This window comes from Podarcis filfolensis (genome assembly GCF_964270895.1).
Source record: "Podarcis filfolensis genome assembly, chromosome: 1".
Taxonomy (NCBI): Eukaryota; Metazoa; Chordata; class Lepidosauria; order Squamata; family Lacertidae; genus Podarcis; species Podarcis filfolensis.
The window spans coordinates 5,317,762-5,338,367 of record NC_139604.1 but is presented as its reverse complement, the minus strand read 5'-3'; the positions used below and the strand labels follow the sequence as shown (position 1 = coordinate 5,338,367).

At 45.2% G+C, this 20,606-nt stretch overlaps 1 protein-coding gene across 3 annotated transcripts in view; it reads left to right on the top strand.

The window, feature by feature from the left end:
• The first annotated feature begins 3,816 nt into the window (after positions 1-3,816).
• Positions 3,817-20,606, top strand: part of PLEKHM3 (pleckstrin homology domain containing M3) — a 79,811-nt gene continuing 63,021 nt past the window's right edge. The window contains exons 1-3 of one of the 3 annotated variants that reach the window (XM_083628856.1): positions 3,837-3,983; positions 12,131-12,281; positions 13,245-14,128. In XM_083628856.1, the coding sequence (XP_083484982.1) occupies positions 13,540-14,128 (589 nt within the window). In that variant the 5' untranslated portion in view covers positions 3,837-3,983; positions 12,131-12,281; positions 13,245-13,539. Of the gene's footprint in view, positions 3,984-9,070; positions 9,324-12,130; positions 12,282-13,244; positions 14,129-20,606 lie in introns of those variants that run through there. The other 2 variants (XM_083628857.1, XM_083628858.1) reach the window with 2 other exon arrangements.

Here is a 20,606-nt window from a genome sequence, read left to right as displayed (position 1 = left end):
TGTTGAATTCCAGTGGGCAGCTTTTCCTCTGCCTCCAAGGGTCAGCTCTGATGTTACATCCCCCCCCCCCCGCCGCCCCCATGGACTGCTGTGAAGAAATTGCTTGTGAAAAATGTAAGCGTAAAGCAAAACGGATGCATGCAGGAAATAAATATTATTGTAATCCGAGACAGGGAAGAGCAAAACGCCTATTGGCTCCAAGCATACCCTGAGGGTACAGGCCGGTATTTTAATTTTAATTTTAATTTTAATAATAATTCATAGCTCTTTCATGCAAAAACTGAAGCATGTTTCCCATTCTAAGGCAGAATTTTTCACTTGCATTCCTAACTCAGGAATACAGCAGAGCACTCTGGTGGAAGGAAATTATTTGGATCGAATCAGAATTTCTGTAAATATAAACAAAGATGGTCAGTGCCCAAATTCTAGCCGAGCCACCCCTTTCCCTGATCAGCAGAACCTAATGCAGACATCCTGCAGCCTCAAAGCAATATCAGTGCAATTTTTCTAGAAAAAGAGGTGCCGGAACTCACCATGAACTTTTCCCTCATTCTGTTAGAATGGTAATGGCGCCCACTTGAGAGGTGCTGAGAGTTTCATCAAGTTCCAGCTAAAGAAAGCCCTGGTCTGTACTATTTTTACATATAAAACGCTGAACACTGAACAAAAGAATTTAGTTCAATTTTAAATGTTGTCGCAAACTTTGATTAATTGTTGGTATGTCTGCTCCACTGGCTCCATCCCCTAACCTGGCAGGACTGCTCTGAAAGATTCTTTTTAAGGTTGCAATCCTATAACCCTTTAGGTAAAGGTAAAGGTAAAGGGACCCCTGACCATTAGGTCCAGTCGTGACCGACTCTGGGGTTGCGGCGCTCATTTCGCTTTACTGGCCGAGGGAGCCGGCGTACAGCTTCTGGGTCATGTGGCCAGCATGACTGAGCCACTTCTGGCGAACCAGAGCAGCGCACGGAAACGCCGTTTACCTTCCCACCGGAGCGGTACCTATTTATCTACTTGCACTTTGACGTGCTTTCGAACTGCTAGGTTGGCAGGAGCAGGGACCGAGCAACGGGCGCTCACCCCGTCCCGGGGATTCGAACCACTGACCTTCTGATCGGCAAGTCCTAGGCCCTGTGGTTTAACCCACAGCGCCACCCGCGTTGTGAATAAACCCCGTTGAACTTGATGGCACTTGCTTCTGAGCAGGCAGGCATAGTATTGTGCTGGCAATTAAATACATAATAGCATCCTTTATTAATTGAACAACACATTTACAAAAAATGTTTTTAATATGCGTACTTATAAAACTACAGATAGCAGGCATCAAAAAACAGGACAGGAGCTCCTCCCTTTCATATATATGCCATCTTCAAATATTTAAAGGGCTGTCACGTGGATGATGGAACATACTTGTTTTCTCCTGCTCTGGAGGGAAGGACCAGAACCAACGGCTTCAAGTTGCAAGAAAGGAGATTCCGACTAAACATCAGAAAGAGCTTTCTAACAGTAGGAGCTGTTCCATCCTTGGGAGATTGTGGACTCTCCTTCCTTGGAGGTTTTTAAGTAGAGGTTGGATGGCCATCTGTCTTGGATGCTTTCATTTAGATTCCTGCATTGCAGGGGCTTGGACTAGATAACTACGCTAGCCCTGGTGAACATCTCAAAATCCCAGAAAAACCAATTGTGTGTGTGATGTGGGGAGAACAGAATAAAAGAACCAATGGGCTTTTTCTTTTGAACAGTACCCACAATGTTGAGATTCATTCTCGTAACACTAGGGCCTCTGGCTGTTACCTGCCATCACACACTGATGTTGTTGTTATTAGTGTGTGTGTTTTTAATTACTTTTTATTATTTTCCTTATACATACTTTTACAATACATTACAGTAAATCACTTAAATACTCTTAGCTCTGCTGAGCCTGCGACTTCTCTCCATCTCTTCAGCGAGTATCCCTTATTTTCTTGTATCGCGTATTACCGTATTTTTCGCCCTATAGGACACACTTTTTCCCCTCCAAAAATGAAGGGGAAATGTGTGTGCGTCCTATGGGGCGAATGCAGGCTTTCGCTGAAGCCGGGAGAGCCCCACCGCCAGCCCCACAAGCTCGGGGGACAGCGGGGAGGCGCAGCGCGCCTTTCCCACTATCCCCCAACCTGGTTAGAAGGCTGGCGGAGGGCGTCCCCCTCCTCCAGCCCCGCAAGCTCCCAGAGCGATGCCAAAGCTGCACGCAGCTTCGGCATCGCTCTGGGTCCCGTTCTGGGGGCTGGGGGAGGGGGAAGCTCAGGCTTCCCCCGCCCCAGCCCCGCACCTGGGGGGGGGGAAATAATTTTTTTCCCCTTTATTTCCCCCCCCAAATCTAGGTGCGTCCTATGGGCCGGTGCGTCCTATAGGGCGAAAAATACGGTATATATTTTTAACTCTTATATCTGTCATACATTGTAAGAGCTATTTCAATCCTGCCAGTGTTTGAAAATGTTTACAATTATCCCTTATTAGTGTTATTATTATTACCAGCCATCCCAAGTTGTTTATTCCTGTTCCATACCCTCCAACATTTCTCCGACGAAAACAGGGACATCCTATTCTATAATAATAATAACGATGACAATAATGTTTATACCCCACCAACCCCCATCTGACTGGCTTCCAACATATATAAAAAACATAATAAAACATCAAACATTACAAAAACTTCCCTTCAGATGTCTTCTAAAGGTTGTATGGTTACTTATATTTGCTTGGGGGTCACGTACTGTAACTCCATACCCTCCAACATTTCTCCAATAAAAATAGGGCTGTCCTAAGGAAAAGCGGGACATTCTGGGATCAAATCAGAAACCAGGACGGCTTCTGTAAATCTGGGTCTGTCTCTGGAAAATAGGGACATATGGGGGGCAGGGGGGGCATCTGCCCCCCTCTAGATCAAGTAAATCAATAGAAAATAATTCAATAACAGGTTCTGTCCCCCCTAACAAAAATCCTGGCTATGCCCATGTTGGAGGGTCTGCATTGTTTTTTTAAAATTATTATTATTAATTATTATTATTATTATTATTATTATTATTATTATACTATTACTACTACTACTACTCCTGGTGGAGTACAGGGTCAGGTTCAAGGTGCTGCTTTTGACCTTTCAAGCCCTTCACGGCCTGGGACCCTCGTACCTACGGGACCGCCTCTCCCGGTATGTCCCACGGAGAGCCTCAAGGTCCATAAATAGCAACACCCTAGTGGTCCCGGGCCCTAAGGAAGTTAGATTAGCCTCAACCAGAGCCAGGGCCTTTTCAACTCTGGCTCCCGCCTGGTGGAACGCTCTGCCTCATGAGACCAGGGCCCTGCAGGATCTGATTTCTTTCCGTAGGGCCTGTAAGACAGAGTTGTTCCGCCTGGCCTTTGGCTTGGAGCCAATTTGATTCCCTCCCTCTCTTTCTTTTTCTTTTTGCCTCCTGTGATGAGGATGCAGTTTAATAGTTTAATGTTGCATTTTAATCTTGTTTTTAAGTTGTAATCATTCAACTTGTTTTTATTATTGCTTGTTAGCCGCCCTGAGCCTGGCCTTTGGCTGGGGAGGGCGGGGTATAAATAAAAATTATTATTATTATTATTATTATTATTAGGTTGTTTTTATTATGTATTTTGTGGTTTTGTATCTTGATTGTATTTTGTGAACCGCCCTAAGGACCCCCCCCCCCGGATATAGGGCGGCCCATTATTATTAATAATAATAATAATCGTCATCATTTATCTTTATGTTGGGCGGGGCTGAGGAGTGCGGCACAGGCTGCCGGCCGGAACCTTCTTGCCGGTTCCGGTTTCCCTGACTGCTGCGGGGAAGCGTTTGAGGCGAGCACCGGGCCAGGGCAGCTTGTAAACAGAGAGAGCCGAGGCGGCGGCGGCGGCGGCGGCTGAGGCTGAGGGCGGTTGCCGGTGTGTGTGGCCGCCGGTGGCGGAGGGAGCGAGGAGGACGGGAAGAGAAGGCAAGGGAAACCGGCGGGAATAAATGCGGGAGCCCCGAGCGGCGCGTGTGCGGAGTCCGGGTCGAGGCTGCCTGTGGCTTGAGCCCCTTTGCCTTTGCGTCCGAGTCCCTGGAGGCTCCGCAGATGGGAGTGGAAAGGCCGGCTCGGCCCCTGACCATCCCGAAGGTCCAGCCTGGGCGTTTATGGCGCCTTCCTTATTGTGCCAGGTGCCCTCTTTGCTCGGCAGGCTCTGCAGCCTGGCACTTTTAGGAGGCGCGCATCCTTATAAAATCAAGCAGCTTGGGGGTTTGTTGGTGTTGTCGTGCATTTCTTGTGCCTAGATCTGTATTCATCCTCTGTCTCTCCCCCCCCCCCCAGCTCCTTAAATTATGCAATATTAGGTCATCCCATGGATGCAGTTATAGCTTTCAGCAAAGAAGCCACGGCAGTAACTGCAGGACAAGCACAAAGCTGTGCAGTTGGCTTAAGCGTTTTATGTAAACTGTGTTTTGCCCTTGTTGCTGCATCTAATATATATTCGTTCTCTTCTCTATGTAGCGTTTAACCTGCCCTTCTTCCAAGGTGGTGTGTAAGAGCCTCCTATTCCCCTCTCCCCGTCCCCATCCTACTTGTATCATTGCAACAGCCCTATGGAATAAATTGAATTCCTTTAAACTGAATGATGGCAGGTGCCTCAAAATCACTCAGTGAACTTTGTGGTGCAGTGCAGATTTGAGGCTGGGTCTCCCTGTTTCAGGCAAGACTCTACCAGAATAGCTCTCTAGCACATTACATGTGCACCACATATGTGGTGCCCTCTGAAGGCATGCAAATTGTTGAATCAGAGTTAAAAGTATATTAATGTTCTCTTTGATTTTTTTTTTAAGCATTATGGAAAATAGTTTACTATTTGTGTTATGAGTGTACCATGCTACCCAGGCTTCCTTGAGAACACACATATTTTTACTCCAGAATGCAAAGTATGAAAAAGGAGGTTATATTTGCTATTTTGGGGCAAGACGGTTTGAAAGTCTTATTTTTTTCAAATAATGGACTGGCTGTGATTATCTGTTAAACATTTGGCTAGTTCAGATGGCAACCTTGAGATAGGTTAAGAACTTTGAGAACTGAAAGAAGAAAAGTCACTTTATCCAGGGACAGTCTACATATATATTGGCCTGTTCCTACAGAATGTGGTATTAGTGTGTAAACATAGTCAAGATCCCCAGATATGCTCTCCAAATGATGTCAGACATCTTCACTTGGTAGCAAGTGGCCAATAGGCAGGTGCAAAATGTGCCTGGTGTCTGGCTAATTTTGAATGTGTGTTTGTGTGTGTGTGTGTACAGACACACACACACACAGATGTACACACACATATATTCATATACATAAACACACACCCATACATATATCTAATTGATGTTAATAAGACTTGTTAAAGGTAAAGGTACCCCTGCCCGTCCGGGCCAGTCTTGACAGACTCTAGGGTTGTGCGCTCATCTCACTCTAGAGGCCAGGAGCCAGCGCTGTCCGCAGACACTTCTGGGTCACGTGGCCAGCGTGACGAAGCTGCTCCGGCGAACCGGCACCAGAGCAGCACACGGAACGCCATTTACCTTCCCGCTATAAAGTGGCACCTATTTATCTACTTGCACTTAAGGGTGCTTTCGAACTGCTAGGTGGGCAGGAGCTGGGACCAAAAGACAGGAGCTCACCCCGCCGCGGGGATTCGAACCGCCGACCATGCGATCGGCAAGCCCTAGGCACTGAGGTTTTACCCACAACGCCACCCGCATCCCTTGTATAAGACTTGTTACTCATGAGCAAATGTGATTAGGATTAGCATTTGTTCTGTTTTTAATCCAGTATAGGCTGCAGTCTTAACTGCAAGTGACTTCCATTGAACTTGCTGGTTCTTAAGAGGATATGTATAGGATTGCATTGTTAGTTACTTGAATCCCAGTAGTTTTCACTGCCACAGATTCTTTCACAATAATCATAAACTATATAATACACCATTCTCAGAATGACTGAATATCAAGTATATAAACTGTAGCAAAACTCCATCCTTGTGGACTGATATTGACTAGAGAGGAAGTGAGCCAGTTTGATCAACTTGCCAATAAAAAGCCAACTTTTCTACTATGGAGTTGTTAGGAGATACTTTATAGGAGACAGTACATTCACCTGTCATTTAATAGTGCTCTTTAAGGTAGCCAGGGATAGAACTCATTCCAAGATTGGGTTGGAGCAGAGGAATATAAGGCAGGTAGGCATGTTTATAAAAATGTTGTGGGCTAGTAACGGTTGTAAACTTATTTACAAGGCTGCACTATAGTATGTCAATACTTTGTTCAGAGTATCCCCCTTCCAGTCTAGGATGCAGGCCATGGAATAACCCAGATGAAAGTGAAGGATTCAACAGTTGCAAATTGGATTCAGTAGAGAGAAGAGGAGGAGTCTATTTATCTTCTCTTTTTCTGGGCTGCATATGGCTATTCTTCAGAAAGAGAGAAAAATAAGACCATTTAAATGTTATACATTCGTCTTTAAAACTGCCCTGAAAATGGGGGTTGGAATAATCCTGGGTTTTGATGCTGGCAAATATTTGAAATATTTTCCTGTTTTGGTTATGATATTCTCAATAGCATAATTTCCTTTTCGTTAGGGTCTAAGTTCTGTTGAATACACAGAGACTTCCTTTTGCTTAAATTATGCACAGGCATTCCCCTAGCATCCAAAAGACAGTGTTGCAGCATCTTTTGAAATTACCTGATTTATTCATTTTTGTTGCCCCAAATTCTCTCACGTGAAGCAATATAACAGACTCCACATTTCTCTTCCTTCCTGGTTCAGTTACAGGAACTGGAAGTATAGAAAAAGGGAGTATGGTTATAAACAGCCATCTCATCATCAGCCTCCCTGCTTAATGACCTCATCTCTAGCAATGTCTGTATGACTTGCTTTTGTTTGTGCTGAGCATAGATGATGCTTCAGAGCTGCCTCCATGGCAAAAAGAAAATGCGCACATATGCATGGCTTTGTTCTGTTAGTAGGAGAATTCCAAGGTCAATGTATTTGTGTACTAACTGAGTACTCAATCTGTCTGAGAGTGAAACAGGGTCTGTTTATCCAGAACTGAAACATGTAGCCTGTTAGAGAAAACACTGATGACTAAGTACAGTGGTACCTCGGGTTACATACGCTTCAGGTTACAGACGCTTCAGGTTATAGACTCCGCTAACCCAGAAATAGTACCTCGGGTTAAGAACTTTGCTTCAGGATGAGAACAGAAATCGTGCTCCGGTGGCAGCAGGAGGCCCCATTAGCTAAAGTGGTGCTTCAGGTTAAGAACAGTTTCAGGTTAAGAATGGACCTCCGGAACAAATTAAGTATGTAACCAGAGGTACCACTGTATAAACCTTCAGCATGATACAAGGGACAGTGGAGATGAGTTTTTTCTTCATCCATCTCAAATTCTGAGTGCCCTTTGCTTGGGCCAGGAACTGGGCTGTTGAGTGCTCTCCTTGATTTCTACTACTCACCGGATGGGTGGGGTTCATCCTGTTCTGGAAGGAGTTGCACTCCCCCTAAAGAGGCAGGTGCACAATTTAGCGGGACTTCTGGATCCGCTTCTGTTATTAGAGGCACAAATTGCTTTGGTGGCGGGAACCTTCTGCTGGGAACCCAGCTGTGACCCTCTCTGGATGAGGATAACCTAGCTTGAGTTGGCTACGCTCTGATAATGTCTGGGCTAGATGGAAGACAATTTGGAGACTATAGCTAGTGCAGAATTCAGCAGCCAGATTGTTGAGTGAGACCAGAAGGTATGTTCATATTACACTGATTCTGCCACAACTGCACTGACTGCTGATAAGTTTCTGGGCTCAATTCAAAGTGCAGATTTTGACATAACAGGCAGTGACCAATTTATGTGCATCTGGTTGACATGTGACTGTGCAATGTGTGCATCCCAGCAACCTAGAAGTGGCCAAAAATAGGGCGTAACAAGCTTATGCGTGCTCCTCTGATGCACGCAGGAACGTAACCCTGGTACGTTCAAGACGACAAAGTTTTTAATATAGAGTTGAAATCATTTTTTAAATACTTAAAAATATTGTGAACAGATTAAGACATTAGCAGGATTAATTACAAAAATGTGCAGTGATATAAAACAAATATTGACTATATGTGATAAATAATAAATACAGTGGTACCTCAGGTTACATACACTTCAGGTTACATATGCTTCAGGTTACAGACTCCGCTAACCCAGAAATAGTGCTTCAGGTTAAGAACTTTGCTTCAGGATGAGAACAGAAATTGTGCTCTGGCGGCACAGCAGCAGCAGGAGGCCCCATTAGCTAAAGTGGTGCTTCAGGCTAAGAACAGTTTCAGGTTAAGAACAGACCTCCGGAATGAATTAACCTGAGGTACCACTGTAGGTTTAATTTAGAAATGCAGTAAAATAATTATAAACATCAGGAGCTGCCAAAAGAGGTGGAGGAGAGTCAAAATATGATGTAAGTAATAAAGGGCACAACAAGGTGCCAGTCTGGGCACATTCTATGGCTTGTTCCAGCTAGATGATGATATATTTCTGAACGTATGATGTTGATAATGTTGTGATAGCAGTGGGTTGTATTCAGCAGATCGCCAAGAAGAGCTTTGCATGAGTGAAATGCTTCTGCTTGTGCAGTGGGACTTCCTTCCCTCTCTTCCCCCCATGTGTCCACTAAATCTGTTTTGGGGTTTCCTCCAACCCTCTGGAGCAATTTTGGGGACAGCGGGGTGGATGTGTCTGGGGAAGGGACAGGGGGAAGTCCCGTCATTCAAGCAGAACTAGCTGCACTTGTGTGTTTATTTAGTTCAAAGTTTCTCAAACTTGGGTCTCCAGCCGTTTTTGGACTACAGTTCCCATCATCCCTGACCGCCACTGGTCCTGGTAGCTAAGGATGATGGGAGTTGTAGTCCAAAAGCAGCTGGAGACCCAAGTTTGGGAAACTCTGATTTAGTTGAATGCCTCCTTATTCTTGCCACAATCTTTCAGATATACTGTAATTTAATTCAACCCTAGTGAAGTTTCTTGCTTTGTGGGGACCCCTGCTACTGATAGTTAAATCAGAAGTGTTTTGGGTGTGGGTGTGTGAGGAAGGTTTCTTAGAAGCCAGCAGCAGCAGTTGTGCTAAATAGTGTATTCAAAAAAGACAAGAGTTTCCAGGAAGTTCTCTGACTGCTTCTCAGTGTTGCTGTGTTGATAGGAAGATTCGGTACCTTGAGCCTTGGGTATAAATGCTTCCTCTGGCTGACAACATGCAAAATGCTTGGGAAAGGTCACTGCATGACATGATTTCCCTAGTGAGTCAGTGTTTTGCTTTGCATTCACCCTCTGAACTGAGCCACTTCTTCTTTTCCTTGTCACCTGCTCCTGAGTGGTTTCAGACTGGAAATCAGACTGACAGTGACACAGAGGGATAGTCAGCCTGGATAGTCAGCCCTGCTTACCAGTAGCTGCTCTAACAGAGCTTTAGAGAAGTGCTCCTGTATATAGCAAACAGTTCTGTTTCTTTTTTCATTTTCTGCATTTAAAGTCATGCATGTGAGAGAGACTGAAATTGCTTAAATTGCTGCTGTATTATGAATTATTGTTGCTAGATCTATCCCCATGGAGAGTGATGGATAATCTTTAGCTGACTAACACACCCCATTGATAGATTTTTCAGGCTCCTTTAATCTTAGATCATTTCTCAGTGGTTTAATTCAGAATGGGTTTGTTGTCTCCATAGTGCTAAGATTACTCTGGTTTTCCCTGCATATAGATATGCTGTAGATGAAGCCGTGCTGAATTCAGACTTCGGCTTTTAGATGTGTGCAATTCAATTCTATGTAAAAAAATATACAGATAGCTGAGTTGACTTATAAGAAAAATGCCAAATATTAGAGCACTACTTTTATTAGGCCAACCAAAATTGCACAGTATTTTATGACATTTTGATTGGCCCAATAAAGGCGTTGCCCTAATATGTATTTAGACAGGTCTGCTAGTTCAAGGGAATGGAGACTAGAGGGGGAACTGTTAGGTTGAATAAAGTGACATCTCCCATAACGTCTGAAGCCTCCACTCAGTCCTACAACAGAAACTGCCAACACATTTTTTCAGCATGTCTTTCAGGCACTGAGGAATAGGAATTTGCTTTTGAAAAGCAGGCCTTTCTCTTCTTTAGGACTCTCACTGAACCCCGCAGAATGGATGGGTAAACAGTTAAAGCACTGAGGGTCAGATAGACTGCTGCTGCACACTCTTTTTCTGCCCTGCAGCTCTTCAAGCTTCAGGCAGTCTCTGAATCTGGTAGCCCTCTTTCTGAACTGCTGAAACCGAAGTTGGCAACAAGAATCCAGGGGCTCCTGTGATCAGCTACCTAAACAAGGTGAGGGGAACCTTAGGGCTGCCAGATGTTGCTGCACTGTAACCCCCATCAGCCCCAGCAAGCATGACCAATGGCCAGGGATGATGGGAGTTGTAGTTCAGCAGCATATGGCAGACCTAACACACCTGGCTTAATCTGCCCATGCCAGTTTCTTTAATAGTGAACTCTACTACTTGACTGAGAAGCAGAACCCAGGAGGTAGCAGGCTTGGTGCCAAGGGACAAAATAAACAGGTTGCAGCCTCCTCCTTAGTTCAGAGAGGGAGAAAACTACCACTTGCCAAGACAGTGATATCACTCAGGTGTGGGGGTGGTTACTTCACACGCACACTCCAGCGTTATCCACAAGTGCATGTCTTTATTTTCACTGCCATCAGCAAACAGTTGCCACTTTCCAGTGTTAGAAATCAGCCAGGTGCCAGGCGCGTTTTGCGACTGGCATGGATCAAATTGTGACCAGGTGGAGATATCTGGATGCAAGGCTGGCGAATGACATCTCCACCTGGCTGGCCCCTCCAGCTTTCTTAAGCAGGTAAGCAGAAGAGGTTATTTATTGTGTCAGTTTTCCACATTTTTCTCCAAGGAGTAAATGGTTCACCCCTCTGCTTAGTCAGTCCCTGCAATGACCCTGTGAGGTAGGTTAGGAGGCTGTGACTGACTCCAAGTGAGCTTCATGACTGAGTGGGGATTTGAACCCTGATTTCCTAAGTTCTAGTCCAACACTCTGACCACTACACCCCACTGGCTCCCTAGAGTCCTTCTGCTATGGGGCAGCTCTGTAAATTAAGTAGGAAAATAAATACAGTGGTACCTTGGGTTAAGAACTTAATTCGTTCCGGAGGTCCATTCTTAACCTGAAACTCCTCCCGCTGCTGCCGTGCCGCCGGAGCACGATTTCTGTTCTCATCCTGAAGCAAAGTTCTTAACCCGAGGTAATAGTTCTGGGTTAGCGGAGTCTGTAACCTGAAGCATCTGTAACCCAAGGTACCATTGTATTGTGAATCATGATGTGTATGTAACCTGAAGTGTATGTAACCTGAAGCATCTGTAACCCAAGGTACCACTGTATGGGGAAAGCAAACTGTATTTTCCTTGAAGCTTGACTTAGTTTTATCCTGGGTTGTTTCATTTGATGTTTAAATGTGTTGTAAACTGCTTTGAGATTTTTTTCTTTAAAACATAAAGTGGTATACAAATGAAATAAACAACAACAACAAACCCAGCCGGGGGGGGGGGAGGGAGCACCTAGTCATACCGTTGTAGTGACGGTAATCTAGATTTAAGGTGCCATTTGGTGATTAGCTTATATTATTTGAGTTTCTAAACACTGCCTCTCTCTCTTATGGGGAAGAGAACAGTGCTGCATTTGTGTGGTGGGTGGGAGGACACACTATTGTGGCGAGGGCAAAACCAGCGGTGACACTGGATGGCCTTCCACTGACAGAGCTCTCACAAGGGGATAGAGTATATTTCTGGCCCAGAGCACACAAAGATGTATTGCATTTCCCCAGAGCAGTATACAGGCTCACACTCTGCCTGTCATTATGTCGGACATTTTGTCAGTAATAATAACAAAGATGATAGGTTTCTTTCTTTCTTTTTCTTGGTCTGCCTTACCCTTTATTTGAAAACCGAGTTACCAACATTTCTGGGAATCTCCTTTGATTGTGGAAATCTCGCTGCATCGTGGTTTCTCCACTATTGTACAATGATGCTGAGTCATGTCTTCCCATCACAGGGCTTGCGATTTGCAACTGATAAATATTTTGGCAGTAAAACAGTTTTGGATGTACCCAAGTGATGCGGCAGAAAATGCTTACAATGCCAATCTAAGAAAAAGTGATCTCCAAGGCTGCATTTTACCTGGTGGATCTCCACGGGGCTTGATTGTGAGTAGACCTGTATAAGATTGCCATGTAAAAGTAGCAGCCGATCAAAGCATTTTAGTCAGTTTACCTTGCACAGAGTATGCTAAATTGTTCATTGTCTAGGCAGTTTAATTGCTAGCTTAAATTATGAAAATAAATCACAGTATTTATGGGCTGGTGGGTGTTAATTTGTGGCTATTTAAGTTACTAGATGTGTTTTGGTCTGAAGAACACAAGAGTTGTTTAACTAGAAAATGGCGTCAATTGCTTTGACTGAATCAAGAGATGTAAACAAATTGTTTGTCACAGTGCCATTGGCACTGAAACCCTTTTCACAGGCAGCCACTCAAGTTAAAGAATAACAAACAGGGTATATACCTGCCCAGGAAACGTTCTGCAACGTATATTAATTAACAGTGCTGAGTGATAAATATGTATGTACTTGGACTTTACCACAAAGGGCTTCTTAGGTCAAGAAAACACAATCAGGTGCAAGTGTATCTTAGACAAAAGAAGTGTGACCAGTTGTAAAGAAAAAATATCTGTGAGGGCTATTAAGATAGAGACATCTCTGAAGTGTGTGTTCTTGGGACCAAAAAGCCTAAGGAGGAAAATAGGGCTGTTGCCCCACTGATTCTTCTCCTCTCCCCAGAGCTTCAGAAACCAAGTGTCTGTGAATGTTGCCTACCCCTTGAGCTCTCTACCTCGTCGCCTTGCGTCTTCCCCCTCAGACTCCTAACCTCCGTTCCCTTTGCACCACTTTTTCTACAGCCTGAGGGAACTTGAAGCACTTGACTTGCAATCTTCCTTTAGTTAGTCTAGTGAAGTTATGGCCCATACTCAGAGAACCCTATAACATTTGAGTGTTGATAGGCATTTTGCAGATAAGACATGCAGAACAGCATCTCTCTGCTGGTGTTCCACTCACCCTGTCTCTGGTGAGAGAGCAACTTCACTAACATGGTTTTGTAACATGTTTTACAGGAAAATCCAGATTCTGTGGACTTCTACTGCACAGCCAATACCCTCCCATCCTATCTTACCATTTAGACTGGTAAGTCAGGGCAAGTTATTCTTCAGTAGCACGTTTACAAAGGGAAGTCAAGCCAAACATCTGAAGACCAATGCCAGTTGCAACCCTAACCATTTAGCTCCCATCACCTCCTTGTTCAAGCAGTGACAGAATCTTTCCAGAGGCACCTTCCTCTTCTGCGCCTGGAATTTTTATGTTGTTTTTTGACAAAATTCCCCCAAAGTTTCTGGTCTGACTGCCAATAAAATGGAGGCATTGGAGGTCGATGACATCAGTCCAGCCTTGGAAGTGACGGAAGATTTCTTTAGCACCTTTGATGTTAAACGAGAGAATGTGCAGCCGCCAGAGGTTTATGGGGTCCAGGAAGTTCCTGAGCTGGTCGGCCACGAGGTGTTTAATAGGATTGCAGCCTGCGGAGACCTGAGGAACATCACTTTGGGGAAAACCAACCTCGTTTGGGAGCACTGCAAAAACGGACTCTTGGAAACCAAAGTGCAGACTGCAATTCCTGCCAAAGAACAGTTTGGAGTACAAAGGGGAATGGTTCCAGACAACCTCTCTTGGGTGGAACGGGGGGAGGCCTCGGCTTTTAACATCTGCCAGAGGAGGCGGGGTCGGCCCCGTTCTGTGAACGATATTATAGTGCAGAGTGAGGAAACGGCCACTTTCAAGCAAGGCCACAACCGGTCACGCTCCGACGTCAGCCACATAGACTGGGGTGTCATCTTAGCTGATGCTTCTTCACAGCAGCCGTCTAATCAAGACAATCGATGTCCTAAACTTTCATTTGCACCAACTGGATTTGAAAAGGGAGAGGACATTCAAGGGAACTCTGGTGAGTGCTTGATACTTTGCTACACCTGGCTTCCTCCTGCTTCTTCTTTTGGTACCTGTCTCTTATTGAAGGCAGAAAGTGACCGGTTTGGTGAGGCAACACAATCCCAGGTTGGACTTGGAGCTGTGAACCTCGAAATTCAGTTCCCAATTCCCACCATGGGTTGCAAAGATTGTCTCAAGCAAGTTGCCCATTTCTCAACCTTAAAAGCAGAGGAACTCAACTTGAGTTACGGTTGTAAATATAAATATTTCAGTGACACATTTGGCAGTAGAAGACTTTGATTCTGCAGCCTGTCTAAATTATGCTACCCAGCTCACTACAGTATCTGGAAATAAGGGAGAGAATCTGGAAGATGCTCTGTTCACTGATTCTTTCTTTCTGTGAGGACAAAGGTGGTGACTTTGAATCCCAGGATGGTCAGCCTATGCAGTCCTGACACTATGGCTAATTTTTAGCACTTTAATTTATCAGATTATTTATATTTGGCTCAAGGAGCATCACAGTGTAAGGAAAACACTGTAAGTGCAATGACCTAAAATAATAAAAATTAATAAAGGTGAAAGCATTAGCAATTATAAAAAGGCCAGGATTTTTTTGGGGGGGGGGGGTTAGTACAAAGACTACTAAAAGAAGAAATCATACTACAGTAGGCCTGCAACTTTTGCTCATTTTACATATGTGATCGCAACCTTATATGTATGTGTGTGTGGGGGGTGTTAAATAAATAAATGGAGAGCAGGGAAAACTCACATTACCCACTCTCCACTTATTTATTTTCCCCTGTCCTGTGCACCCAGTGGGTTTTCCTTGCTTACCAGGATCTGGAAGGTTTCAAGAGGTCTCTGGAATGCTCCCAGAGGTGCTCCGCTTACCAGGCCTTGGGGGAGCCACTGGGAGTGCGGGGGGGGGGGGCGTTCCGGGGGTTCCTGATATTGCGTGATTTTGCCTTTGCACATGTGCCCCTAGAACTGAACCCTCGCCTAAGTGGCGGGCCAACTGTATACAGTGGTGCCCCGCAAGACGAACGCCTCGCAAGACGAAAAACCCGCTAGACGAAAGGGTTTTCCGTTTTGGAGGCGCTTCGCAAAACGAATTTCCCTATGGGCCTCCTTCGCAAGACGAAAGCCCATAGGGAAATCTCCAGGACAGCGGGGAAGCGCAGCGCGTCTTCCCCACTGTCCTCGGACCTCCTCCGAAGGCTGGCGGTGGGGCGGAGAGACCTTCTCCCCGCGCCAGCCTTCGGATGGCTGTCCTGAAGACTTGCAGTGGGAGGAGGGTTTTCCTTCCCACCGCCAACATTCAGAATGCTGTTCTGAATGTTGGCGGTGGGGAGGAAAAACCCTCCTCCCACCGCAAGCCCCGGGAACAGAGGAGAAGCGCTGCGCACCTTCCCCTCTGTTCCCGTACCTGTCCTGAAGGCTTGCGGTGGGGAGAAAAGCCCTTCTCCGCACCGCCAGCCTGGCAAGCGGTCTCCATAGGAACGCATTAATTGATTTTCAATGCATTCCTATGGGAAACCGTGCTTCGCAAGATGAAAAACTCGCAAGAAGAAAAAACTTGCGGAACGAATTAATTTCGTCTTGCGAGGCACCACTGTATTTTGTAACATGGAAAGGGCTATTAGGAAAGGGCGACTTGGAAGATATGTTTGTTTTTTTAAAACCAGTTTAAAAATCCAAAGTTTAGGTTGGATAGGATGAGCACCTTTGAAGGGAGAGAGTTCCGTAGAACTGAACGCAGTGCTCCAGGGGTGGCCTGACCAAGTCAGACGATTCATGGAAGACAGGCTTATTAATGGAGATTAGGCATAAGAGCTAAATGGAACACCTGCATTACAAGGCAGTCTGCCACTGGGGATGGGAAGCCATTGAGGAAGCACGGCTTCCTCAAGCTTCCTCAAGGCACCTGTTCAGCCTTATATTGAAGCACTCACCTGATAGCCATGGGCAACAAGGGACTGCATGCCAACATGGTGCTCTCCATCTGTCCTTGGCACCCAGTATAGCAACCAATCAGGCTGCCTGAGGGGGAAAGTCCTTTCCTCTCTGCTCAGCAGGGATGGGGCAGTTTTGCAGGGGGCCGGAGCTCTCAGTTCCCACAGCTGCCAGTCCTAGACAGGCTAGCTGCATTTCTATCCTTTTGCAGGTATCTTTTGTGGTCTTCCTTACAAGGCTGTTCTAGGTGGATTTTGGGGCTGATTCCATCAGACAGCTCTTCTATTATTTGCAGACTAGACCACCAATACAAGATTATTTATCTGTGATAAACATCCCAGGTTTTGCTCATGCCACTTTCAAATTTTTCCTCTTCTAGTACCTGGGGAGACTATTTGAGCACAAAAGGAGAGAAATGTTGGCCTCTGTGAACAACCGTTTTTGAAACACAGTGTATGCAAAAAAGATCGTAATGAGACCTAATACAGCAAGAAAAGGGATATAATCTGTAGATAAGAGGAATCTTATAAGGCTCTCAGCAGGTTGTTTTCTTCGCTGTTTTCTTCTTTTGGTCCTTATTTCTCAAGAAATTACTTTTTTTTTTAAAAAAAGGAAGGCACCCCAGATGTAGGCTATTTGGTGTGATTATCTCCTATTTTCTATGATGGGCTCTGATTCGCTCTGCCTTGATTTAATTTCCTTGTTTGGGGAAAGAGTGAAGAGAAACGCTGCTTCCATTTTAGAGGGTGGACAGAAAGCACTCAGCGGAAAGGTATTATGCAGCTTTTGTACACCAGGCAGGTGAGGTGGCAGGAGGGAACCAGAGTGAGAGATTGTGGGGGGGGGGGGAGCAGCTGTGATTCCACCTGTCTATGTCAGGAGCCGGCCACTTCTCAAATCAGAAGGGTCTGCTGCATTTGAATTTTAATCAAGTCGGCCACTGTCATTGTCCCAGTTTAAGTGGGAGCGGATGAAGCCAGTTCACAGGAGCTGGAGAGAAAAAGCTGGCAGAGAGACTGTCTGGCTGTGAAAGATGGGGAGGAGAGACAGCTCCCCCCCCCTCTCTCTCTTTCAACAAAAGACAAGCAAGTCTCTGGTAGCTAAAGGCAGGAGGGAGGGGAAACAGTGGTGAGTGTGGCATAAAACCTGTGAGAAGCTTGGAAGAGTCACCTGTGCTTGATGGAAACGAGAACAAGGGGCTGAAGTTTCACTTTGGGTCTGCGCTAGCTGCGCTGTTTCTCTTACTGGATGATTAACAGAAAGGGAAGGTAACTGTGGAATATATACGCATGATCCGTGTGGCTTTCAAAGAAATTAATGGCTTTTGAGTTAGCGCAGAAATCCCAACGAATGTTAGGACCAGAGAGGGAAGGCAAATCAAATTGGTTTCTTCCTTATACCCTTGCCTCATCAACACCTTTTTTTTAAAAAAGACCTTTTCTTTTTCCAATTTAGATTGAATTTAATTACTCCCCACCCCCACCACCCCGGCAGTTTATGCGAAATAAAGCTCCTTTTTGGAAGCTGCGTTTTGGATGTTATGCACACGCGTTACGGCAGGCGTGAAGATGCGTTGTTACTACACAAACACCAAATCCGATGCATTCTCAGTCTGGGAGGGAGACACACACATATCCAGGAAACGCAAAAGTGACAGGCACTCCCCCCCCAGCACCTCTGGAAGTTCTGCCATTCCCCACCAATCGGAAACTATCAATGGCAACACCCAAATGTGGAGGGAGCCGATGAACTCGCAATGGTGGCAATGGATCTCAAAAAACTCTGCATCACTGCACACTCAACGTGCAAGGCAGTGCCATAGCACGCCCCCCCCCCTTGTCTGAATTTCAACATCACAATATATCACCCACTAAACGTCATGATATACTGATATATCAAAGTGTCTGAAATAAGGATGCAACAATGTGGAGGCAAAACAGGGTAATGTCCCGGCAACTGCTACTACTTAGGGTTCTAAAACTGATGCATTTTACTTATCTTTAACATATTGTTACATCTGTTATTTTATAGTACAACAGGGGCAGCAGGAATCATAAGAGAAGCGATGACCGGCTTCATGGTTTTTCCCACATCACAATTTTTTACATGCCCCCCCATCACGATTCGCAATACAATGGTACCTCGGGTTACAGACGCTTCAGGTTACAGACTCCGCTAACCCAGAAATAGTACCTCAGGTTAAGAACTTTGCTTCAGGATGAGAACAGAAATTGCATGGCGGCGGCGCAGTGGCAGCAGGAGGCCCCATTAGCTAAAGTGGTACCTCAGGTTAAGAACAGTTTCAGGTTAAGAACGGACCTCCAGAACGAATTAAGTTCTTAATCCGAGATATCAGTGTATATCACCATGTTGCATATTACGAAACCATTACCATGATGTGGGCTTCAAACCAATTTTGGGTGATGTATAGATACATTGCCCAGCCCACCAGTGGCATAGCCAGCCCTGCAGACCCCCAGGCATCCCTATAGGCAGGGATCAAATTCCTTTGCACTCTTTAAACCTCTGTTTTGAAGCATAACCCACAAAAGAGAAGGAAGGAGAGCCCAGTGGGAGCACATAGTCCCTGAACATGGGTGCATAGTAGGTGTTTGCGAGAGAGAAGAGGGAGTAATGCCACCGGGAGGGATTCACTTCATCCTGTGATGTCAGGTATGTGCAGGAGAAGCAAGTTACGCAGAACTAAAATGGAACTCCTGTTCATCCAAAACCAGTTTAAAGTCCATATTGTGATACCGGTTTCATAACTTTTGACCTGGCAATATATTGCAAATCATGATGTGTGTGTGTGCATGTGCTATGCAAAAATCACAATGTGGGGAAAACCAGCCAATACCTCTACATAGTTCCATCCTTATTTCCAACATTGTGATATATCATTATATTGTGATGTTTAGCTGGTGACATATCACAATGTTGGAAAGCAGTTATCGCCCAGCCCTACTGTTTGCCTCTACATAGTTCCATCATTTCAGACATTGTGATGTATCGGTATATTGCAGTGTTTAACTGGTGATATATTGCAGTATTGAAAACCAGATATCGCTCAGCCCTACCCACTCACAATGTAATTTCAGTTATTGTTTCTTTAGAGTTTCACACCTTTCTCACCTGCTATGTCACCTTAAGGTTGAAATCCTGTAACTGGAAGTAATGGACTCCGTTGTTCTTGCATCTGAGTTGAGTTGTAAATCTGTCATACTCTTTGCTGTTAGATTCACTTAATTTCCTGCTTTCGTTGCATTTATTTTGAGGAGTAGTTCTTAGTATAATGAAGCCCGTTGAAAAGCACCCGTGTGTCATGTAGATGGCTGCCAATAATGTTCAGATTCTTGAAATCAACTCCCGAGTTTTTACGGCTCAGTAAAAAGGAATAATTAATTGGAATTGTTAGTCTCTCTTGTTACAAGTCGATTGTCCTAGTCCAGTTAAGTGCTTTGACTCCCCAGTGGGCAGTAACGGACAAAGCTACAAGCCAAGTCCCTCCTCTTGCAGTTTTCAGTCACCCTATTTTCATGAATGTACATCTGATTAAATCACTTGAATCATCATAACTCTAGCCCGAATGTAGTGGAACCATTTCACAAGTTTGGGGTGCTGGTGTGGGTCCTTTTCCCAACATAATGCAACAGACACCTTCGTTGCCATCAGAAGACTCTAAACCTGAATTTTTGACAATAGTTTCCACGTAGCCAAAGGAAACATTTCATTGATAGCTCAAACCCTATTGTTTGTTCATTGTATTTAAAAACTAACTTCCAGAGTGATTTGATCAGGGCTTGCCAATCTTTGTAGGCCAATGGACCCATCTGCAAACTTGAAAAACTGTTGTGCAGACAACAATTGCTCATTTATTAGATTTCTTAGTTGCCCTTCAGCGTAAGTTCCCAGGATGGGTTATCATAATAAAGAATCATATAGCTAGAGTTAGAAGAGACATAAAGGATCATCTAGTCCAACCCCCAGCAATGCAGGGATTGCAGCTAAAGAACAGCTGGCAGGTGGGGTGCCAACCTTGTTGGACCAGTGGGCACATTTCAGTTCTTTCTGTTGCTGTCTGATAACACCGGGGGAAATCTCCCTTCTCTCTTCTTCCTGTCATCTTAATTTTGCACGGGGAGGTTTGCTGGCGGTGCCATTGTTCCAACCAGAAGAGTAGAGCAGGGTAAGTGGGCATGGCGGGAGAGTGAAAAGACCCTGACTGGGCTGTGGCACTGAGTCCCACTTGAAAGTGGCCACCGTTTGAGAAACTGCAATAGAGAAAGAAGTTTAAACTATTTGTAAGGTAAAGGTAAAGGGACCCCTGACCATTAGGTCCAGTCGTGACCGACTCTGGGGTTGCGGCGCTCATCTCGCTTTATTGGCCGAGGGAGCCGGCGTACAGCTTCCAGGTCATGTGGCCAGCATGACTAAGCCGCTTCTGGCGAACCAGAGCAGCGCAGTGCACGGAAACGCCGTTTACCTTCCCGCTGGAGCGGTACCTATTTATCTACTTGCACTTTGACATGCTTTCGAACTGC